The sequence below is a fragment of the Alosa sapidissima genome, chromosome 18 (genome assembly GCF_018492685.1).
Source record: "Alosa sapidissima isolate fAloSap1 chromosome 18, fAloSap1.pri, whole genome shotgun sequence".
In the NCBI taxonomy this organism is placed as follows: domain Eukaryota; kingdom Metazoa; phylum Chordata; class Actinopteri; order Clupeiformes; family Clupeidae; genus Alosa; species Alosa sapidissima.
Genome location: NC_055974.1, coordinates 23,412,227 through 23,421,369, shown reverse-complemented (window position 1 = coordinate 23,421,369; position 9,143 = coordinate 23,412,227). Strand labels below are relative to the sequence as shown.

General features: G+C 48.0%; 1 protein-coding gene across 2 annotated transcripts in view; it reads left to right on the top strand.

The window, feature by feature from the left end:
- zgc:109889 (uncharacterized protein LOC553542 homolog) overlaps positions 1-6,536 on the top strand; it is a 45,429-nt gene extending 38,893 nt beyond the window's left edge. Inside the window, exons 6-10 of one of the 2 annotated variants that reach the window (XM_042069750.1) lie at positions 486-563; positions 1,894-2,072; positions 2,956-3,255; positions 3,860-4,257; positions 5,734-6,536. In XM_042069750.1, coding sequence (XP_041925684.1) covers positions 486-563; positions 1,894-2,072; positions 2,956-3,255; positions 3,860-4,257; positions 5,734-5,891 — 1,113 coding nt within the window. In that variant the 3' untranslated portion in view covers positions 5,892-6,536. The remainder of the gene's footprint in view (positions 1-485; positions 564-1,893; positions 2,073-2,955; positions 3,256-3,859; positions 4,258-5,733) is intronic. The other variant, XM_042069751.1, reaches the window with a different exon arrangement.
- The last annotated feature ends 2,607 nt before the right edge of the window (positions 6,537-9,143 follow it).

The window sequence follows — 9,143 nt, the reverse complement described above, 5'->3', positions numbered from 1 at the left end:
ATAAATGTGCATGGATGGATATGACTTTGACCACGGTCTATGCCTGAACCCTCAACCTCATCGAGATTCATTTCTTTACTTGACATATTTCCTCTGAATGTCGGATTTTGCTGATCTGGAATCAGATTGCATTGAGCAGGGAGAAGTCAATCAGCGACGCGATGCATGGTGGCGAGACGTCACACTGCACGAAGACTCCCCCAATGCATTGTGGGATCAGCAATTAAAAGTGATGAATACACACTGAAAACAGTCTGCCACTAAGAGTGTTTCAGTGCATTGGATTTAGGTTCATCGTCCCAACTTACAATATCCCCCCCCAACTCCACCCCACCCCCCCCCCCCCACACTCACACACTCTCTCTTGGATTGTTTTCCGATTGGCTCGTGGTTATTTTGCGTGTATTTTGATTGGCCCTCGGCACCAAGATCTAACCCCCCAGGCTCTGCCCCCCTCCCCCTGCTGTCCCATGCTCCTCCTCCAGACTGGATGCCCCGCCCACCCAGACCAGGTTCGGCCTCAGTCCCGGCAGGCCACACCCAGAAGTCCCATGTTTGGCTCCGTAAGAGACCTCCGTTCGTTTTGGTTGCAACCCCCCCCCCCCCCCCCCCCCCTTCCTTTCTACGTCTTTCTTACACCCCTTCCCCGGTGTCTCTGTTGTCTGGCTTTAGACAATCTGTGTGTCCTTCCCCCCGGTTTGTTTTTAGTGTGTGTGTGTTGCCTTCTAGTTTTGTTCATGGCTTCTGTGTGGTTCAGCACCTGCCTCCTGTCACATAGGCACACCCCTTGTCTTCTGCAGGTGTGTGTGTGTGTGTGTGTGTGTGTGTGTGTGTGTGTGTGTGTGTGTTCATTGGGGTGTGTTTCCATGGATTCTGTTTAGTTCTGCACCTGTAATCTGTTTCTTAGGGATGCCCCCCTTGGATTAAGCAGAACAGGTTTGTTGGATTATAGGTGATTGCGTTGGGCATAAAGGTGTGTGTGTGTTTGTGTGTATGTATGGACAGAAGATTTGGGTGTGTGTTTTAGGTTTGCTGTGTGTGGTGGGATCCAGAGTATGTGTGTATATATATACATAAGTGTATCTTTAGGTTCTGTGTAGGGGGGGGGGGGGGAGTAGATGTGTGTCTGCATTTAGGTTTGGTGTGTGTGTGTGTGTGTACAGTCCATTGAGGTATCTGTAAGCATGCATTTATGTGTGTGTGTGTTCCCTCTGGCCAGAGCCTTTGGCGTGCAGTGGTCCTCTCCTCTTTGCTCTCCTCCCTGTCTCATGTCACGTCACGTCACGGGTGGCGGCCACTGCTGCATCCACTCCTGTGTGAAGGAAACAACCCGAAGTCCTGCCGTTAACACCTTTATCTTTCTTCCTTTCTGTCTCTCCATCTTCCTCTCTTTCTTTCTCCCTTCTTTGCATTCTCCTGATCTGTTTCTCTGCCTCCCACTCTTCTACCCTTTTCTCTATCATCCTTTACTCTCTTTCTTTCTCTGTCTATATTTTTCTCCCTTCTTTCCTCGATCCCTCTGTTTTTCTCGTTTTTCCTCGTCATCTCTTTTTGCCTTGTCCCCCCTCACTCCTCTTCCTGTCCTCACTCTCTCATTGCCCCCCCTCCACTCATCTTTTCCCCTCCATCACTCTCTTTCACTCCTGCTGCCACATCTGTCCCTCTCTCTCTCTCTCCTTACACCTCTCTCCCTCCATCTCCCCCTCTTCCACTCTCCTCCCCTCCATCTCTCTCTCTCCATCTATCCTTCCATCTCTCCCTCCACTTCCCTCTCTCCCCCCTCCATCTCTCTCTCTATCCCTCTCTCTCTCTATATCCCTCCATCTCCCTCTTTCTCTTCCCCTCTCCATCTCCATCTCTCTCTCTCCCTCTCTTTCTCTCTTTCTCTCTCAGGAGCAGCAGAAGCAGGTGGAGGACCCGAGTCGCGAGGTGAAGAAGGTGCGTAAGGCGCGGAACCGTCGCCAGGAGTGGAACGTCATGGCCTACGACAAAGAGTTCCGCCCCGACGCGCGCTTTACACCTTCGCCGTACCACGGCATGTCCTCGGAGGGATCCCTGTCTCCTGACAACAGGTATCACCATGGCAACCTCCTCTCCACCCCACCTCCTCGCCTCCAAGAGAGTGTGGCTGCAGGCTGCATCTTTGTTCCTTCCTGGATTTGTTAATGGTGGCTCTCTGCTGCCACCTGGTGGTGTTTTGGTGTGTTGCATGTACATGTTGAGTGCATCCTTCTCTGAGGCCGAATTGCAAAGGTTTCTGCTTTGTGTAAAATACCACAAACGCAGTATGCTGTAGCCCTTGTTCAATCATAGTTCTAACTTACGTACTAAGTTATGAAAAAGGCCACTACAGACAGATGAGGGATTTCTTTGATTTATAAATAATTCACCGTCCCGGATAATATTCTATGCTGACCACAATCCTGTCCTGTCCAAGTCCTAATCTTGCCCTTCAATCTAGAGGCCTCTCTTTCCCAGGACTTTTTAATATCGCCAGGACGGGGGATTGTTTATGTCAATGGGTCCATATAGTAATGAAAACGTTTGAAAAGAACCAAGCATATATCAACATGCATCCAGAACTCACCGGTGCACCTAGTCTTCAAAAGGGCACACACCTCGCTGCTCAGCAAGCCCCACTGGCTACCTGTAGCTACCCGCAATACATGTTATGCAAGTAGCATTTCTTGCTGCACTAACATGTCCTTGTCGCACTGTACCTTGATTGTTCCCTGTTTTTTGTAAGTGGGTTTGTGTTTCTCTCTACTCCCTCTCCCTCCTATCTCCCTCTCTCCCACCTTCCTCTCCTCCTCTTCCTCCCTCTCTCCCTCCTCCTCTTCCTCCCTTTCTCTCTACTCCCTCTCCCTCCTTTCTCCCTCTCTCCCTCCTTCTCCTCTCCTCCTCTCTCCCTCTCTCCCTCCTTCCTCTCTTCCTCTCCTCCCCCCCCCCCCCCAGGTCAGTAGCATCAGACCTTGGGGAGCACTCCTACCCAGCGAGCCCCAGCCACCCGTCCCAGCAGGCGGGGGCTGCGGCTCCATCCTCGGCCTACTCCGCCATGGAGGGCAAGGAGCTCCTGATGGCGCCCAACCAGACCCAGTCCCTGGACCGGCCCTACCGAGTCCCTGGCTCCGCGGCCGCCTCTGCTGCCGCCCCGCCCGGACACAAGACCCTGGGCCGAGTGCAGCCCCCGCACGGACCTCCCGCCGTAGACCCAACACTCAATGGGCCACGCCAACAAGTGGGCAAGGACTACAGGTGAGCGTGTGTGTGTGTGTCTGTGTGTGTGTGTGTGTGTGTGTGTCTGTGTGTGTGTGTGTCTGTGTGTGTGTGTGTGTGTGTGTGTGTGTGTGTGTGTGTGTGTGTGTGTATGTTTGTGTGTGTGTGTGTGTGTATGTGTGTGTGTGTGTGTGTGTGTGTGACTGTGTGTGTGTGTGTGTGTGTGTGTGTGTGTCAGATGGGTTTATCCAGAGGAAAAATGTCCTTCAGGAGCAAATAAACACATTACTCGACAGTATCGACATAAGAGTGACATGACACTGTCATGAACATATGACACAGGAACCCTAACTCTAACCCTAATCCTAACCCCAACCCTAACTCTAACCCTAACTCTAACCCTAACCCTAAACCTAACCCCAACTTGTTATGACAAAAACCGAATGTCACATAATAACAGAAGCATTATGTCATACACATTTATGACTTGTTTATGACACATTCATGACAGTGTCATGTCACTCTTATGTCAATACTGTCAAGTAAAGTGTAACCAAAATAAGGTAGCTTAGGTAACTTAACTCAACTTAATTGATTGATGTGCTTTACCCATGATACATTTCTCCCGCCTCACCCCCTGCAGCGGTCCTCCGTCTCAGCACCCGGAGTACTACGTGCCGCCCGCACCACCACCGCCCCCTCCCCTCATCCCGTCAGCGCAGACGGCATTCGACAGCCCGGCGGTGCCCCCTGCGCCACTGCCGCCCGGCGCGCTGGCCGCCATGTCCCGCTCCTACAGCCCCTCGCCCCCCACCCCCGCCCTGCCGGCCTCCTACACACCGTCCCCCTCCCACCCCCCCTCTGGGGCACCCCCGGCCGCGCCGCCGCCCCCTCCCCCTTCCTCCGGCGGACCACCGGGCCACGGTCACCCCCACGCCGCGTCGGCCCCCGCCGAAGCCCCCATGGCGCCCAGGAAGGGGCCCATGCCCTTCATCCCCATGAGCGACGCCCGCAGCGACCTGCTGGCCGCCATCCGAAGAGGTGAGATGTCCGTCCACGCTCTCCGGCTTCCTGGAAGCTGCCGGAGGTTTCCCCTCCACCGCAGCACGACTGGCCCTAATAGACCTCTAAAGTTCGCCTACAAAAAGGACCCAAAAGCTGCCTTCTTTGCTTATATAAGGAGTGCCGGATCTCCTTACATGGGCATAGATGGTACCTGGATCTCCTTATATGGACAAAGATGCCAGCTTTGGGTCGTATTTGTAGGCGAATTTCAGAGGTCTAATGACTGGCTGTGTTTGACTGGTATAGTGAGGGGTTCACAACACCAGCATCTTGGGTTTACATTTATATACTTTTATCAAAAGTAACCTACAAAATGAGGAATACAACATTCAAGCTACAATGCAGAGGAGACCTTAGGTACGATACATATCCCTATACTGAGGAGACATTAGGTAACGATACATATCCCTATACTGAGGAGACCTTAGGTAACGATACATATCCCTAAACGATACATATCCCTATACTTAGGGGACCTTAGGTAACGATACATATCCCTATACTGAGGAGACCTTAGGTAACAATACATATCCCTAAACGATACATATCCCTATACTTAGGGGACCTTAGGTAACGATACATATCCCTAAACGATACATATCCCTATACTGAGGAGACCTTAGGTAACAATACATATCCCTAAACGATACATATCCCTATACTTAGGGGACCTTAGGTAACAATACATATCCCTAAACGATACATATCCCTATACTTAGGGGACCTTAGGTAACGATACATATCCCTAAACGATACATATCCCTATACTGAGGGGACCTTAGGTAACAATACATGCTACAATAAGGAATAGCACGACCATAGGCTTGAGAGTGCAGGAGTATACATACTGGTCAAGTGTATGGAGAGAGAGAGTGGTAGAGGGAGAAGGAGGTGAAGGGAAGAAAGGAGGAGTGTGGTAGAAGGAGAAGGAGGTGAAGGGAAGAAAGGAGGAGTGTGGTAAGTGCATGGATAGAGCCTGATTGGCCCTAATGGCTGTGTCTGGATCGGCAACTTTCTGTTGCTCTCCTCTCTCCTCCTTTGTGTCACTCACTCCTCTCTTCTCTATCTCTCTTTTCTACCTCTCCATTATTTGTCTCTCTGTCCTCTGCTTTCATCCCTCTCTCTGTCTCGTTCTCAACTTTCTACCCCCCCCATCTCCCTCACTCTCTCTCTCCCTTTCCCACTCTCACACCCTTCTCTCACTCTGCCTTCCTTCCTTCCCCCTCCTTCTCTCTTTTTATTCCTCTCTCTCTCTATCTCCTCCTTCCCACTCTCACACCCTTCTATCTCTCTGTCTTTCTTCCTTTCCCCTCTTTTTCTCTCCTTCTCTCTTTCCCTCCTTTCTCTCTCTCAAACTCCCTTCTTCTTTGTCTTTCTTTATTTATCTTTCTCTCTCTCTCTCTCTCTCTCTCTCTCTCTCTCTCTCTCTCTCTCTCTCTCTCTCTCTCTCAGGTATCCAGCTGCGTAAGGTGCAGGAGCAACGTGAGCAAGAGGCCAAGAAGGAGCCAGTGGGCAACGACGTGGCCACCATCCTGTCCCGCCGCATCGCTGTGGAGTACAGCGAGTCCGACGACGACTCCGAGCTGGACGAGAACGAATGGTCCGACTGAGAGGAGCGGGAGAAGGCTGAGAGAGAGGAAAGGCTGAATGATTGAGGAGGAAGAGAACGAGGAGGAGGAGGAGGAGGAGGAGAAGGATGATGTGGGAAGAGGATTGTGGATATGATCCAGGAAGTGTGCTGGCAAAAGCAGCAGGAAGTTTATGGAACTGCCGTGAAAGGTCGTTGTGAAGGTCAAGGTCACGTAGCGCAACGCTGTGTGTGTGTGTGTGTGTCACGTGTGTGTGTCTTCATATGTCACCAATCTCCCCATCAATGATCTCACTCCTCTTGTAAACCGATTACAAGACGAGGTTTATAGGGAGGTCTCAATCACAGTCACACACAAAGACTCAGATATTGTTACACACACGTGTACATATAATTTCACATAGCTGGACGAGGGGCCTCTCTGACAACCCACAATAACTGGTGGTCAGGAGAGGGCATCTGTTATAGGTGGTTGTTTTGCATCTCTCTGTTTGACACCAGGGGAAGGATCATCACATACAGCTGTAGAATTGCCTGTCGTTCAAAACACTTAAATTTAAATTAAAGTCTTAATCCGTATAGAGTATCGGTAGGCTTTTGTAAGCTCTCATGTGTACATGTCATACACACACACACACACACACACACACACACACACACACACACACACACACACACACACACACAACACACAACACACAACACACACACATGCATTACACTCATACACACACAAAGATATACGCATAATTTCATGCTGTGTGTAGACACGATCATGCGTCGCTCAGATCTGGTGACTAACATTCTAGAATGACCTCACCATCTTTTGAACTGCCGACTGGTCGTCCATAGCAACACTAATTTTAGTCCAGTGGCCTCTAACTGTAACAGAAGCTGTGAAGTTTGAGGAAGTGATGTATGTGTGACACAGGATATGAATGTATACTGTGGCCGGCTTCACATCCCAGCAACACACAGTATGAGCTGTACAATGGAACTAAAAAATCAATTGTGTCAAAATATGAAAAGGTCACCTGAAGCACAGAAAGACAAAGAGGAAAAACATATTTTGCTTATTTTTTGTTCTTTCTATGGAAATGTCTGTGATCAAAAAGCATTTAATTGGTAGCCACCTTATTTTGAAGCAATATCTTTATCTAACTCTTATTTATTTATCTCTGAAAATGTGAATTATAAAGCTACCAAGTATAAACAAGCTACTGTGATTATATGTCTGGACAATCGGTAAGACGTACCTAAGTTTTAAGTCTCTTCAGTTTGCATTAGGTAGTAGTATATGCCATCGGCCTTTTGATGGTCTTTCCTAATGAAGGTAGACTTTATTTAGCTTCAAATGAAAAAGATTTGTCACTATTATTATATTATTATTATTATTATTATTATTATTATTATTATTATTATTATTATTATTAGTGCCACAAGTGAAGTAGGCAGCAATCGGTGTGCAGTGCATTTGTTAGGGTTTATTATGTTGATGATGAATCTGCTTTTAAGAGGAATGTGAAATACATCTAATCAGCTCACAAACGTGGGCACTGTTAAAACAGTCACACTCTACACTGTCTGTCATGCAAAAAAGTGTCCATTATAGTCTGCAAAAAGTGCTGTTGTTGACTGAAAGTCCAACTTGGACAACTTCTTTTCAACTATTTTAAACCAGAACTGTGAATGTCCATGAAGTCCAGAAGTGTACAACAAAATGGGCAGAGAAAGAAGGTGTCCTCTGAAGTACACTAACTTGTTAATCTTGCCTTCATCACATCATTTACAAGCTTGAGTACAACCACCACACTGTAACGCAGCGCCTCTTGGTTAAGTTCCCAGCGTCGTCTCAGCATCTCCATGCGCTCCTTCTCTCCCTGACCTCTAGCACCACCTGGTGGTAGTTGAGACATTTTTAATATGTGGTCTTAACAATTATTAAATATTTGATTTAGTTAATGTCATCTACGTATATATTTTCTCATAGACAAGAACAATCCGATGTGTTTGGGTTCTCACAAGGTCAAGGTCGTTCACAAGGTTGTTTTTAAGGTCGTTCTCTTGCCTGACTCATTTTACCTGCCGCTGCTACTACTCCAGAGTGCTGTTAAAATTCAGTTGGGGTTCATTAGAGGAGGCAGAGATGGAAGATACGGAGGGTTGAGTGGTTGGAGCTGGGTTTAGGAGTGCTACAGTAGCATATGGGAATGGGGTTGGGGGCATACCACTGCATCTGCTTCAGTCATCTCTCTCTCTCTCTCTCTCTCTCTCTCTCTCTTTCTGTATCTGTCTATCTATCTTTGAGTCTGTCATTCTTTAGAGCTGCACCTACAGATAGGATTGTCTGTGGTGAAAAACAAGGCTTGTAGTTTAACCTGAAACACTGTGCGAAGCATTTCAGTGGGGTTAATTAACCCTTCATTCACTGCCCTCTGTGCTGTCTCAATTCAATTAAATTCAAATCACTTTGTCCCCTGGGGACAAAAGGGGTCTGTCTGTCTGTCTGTCTGTCTGTTCCCTCTCTGTCACACCTGGTTATGTCTACTCTTGATTAACAAAGCGAGGCCGACTTAGCCAAGTATAGACACTATAGCCAAGTATAGACACTATGATTCCTTAAGCACGCTCAGTTCTGATTGATCAATTATCAAGATATAACTCACCTCAGAATACTCTGAAGTTTCTTCATATCTTGATAACTGCATGCGTAACTGAATAGTTGACCATTGCCATTGGAAACCAACAATACCAGTATTACCAGTGTTAACTATCCACTGACTGTGTAGATGATAACACAATTACAGCAACCATAAAACTGGTTCTGCGTAATATTTTTGGATCTTTTGCTAAGTGGCTGTGCATTAGAGCGGAAAACACCCAGCCAGGCAGTGGTTACTACAAAATAAACCTCTTCAATTGGGGAAGCAGGGTCTAGCCTAACCATCCAGTCTGTGGTCTGTTTTGCTGTAACGTTTGATTAGCATTGCTTTAACATTACCTCTCACGCAGTGACTTTAACCAGGTGTGGAGGGAGGAACGATTGCTAACAGAGGTGCAGTGCAGATGTCAGTCAATAGCAAGATTCAGAGACCCGGACATACCTGTGTCTGCCCACGTACTTGTCTGGTGAGCTTACCTGCTGGAACAGAGCAGTACGTCTCTGAATCAAGCCCATAGCTACCTGGGCATACACAACAGCTCTGCAGCAGACAGCTTATGTAGAGTGGGGTTGCCAGATCCTCTGTGGAAATCCTCCTTTTCTGCAGTGTGT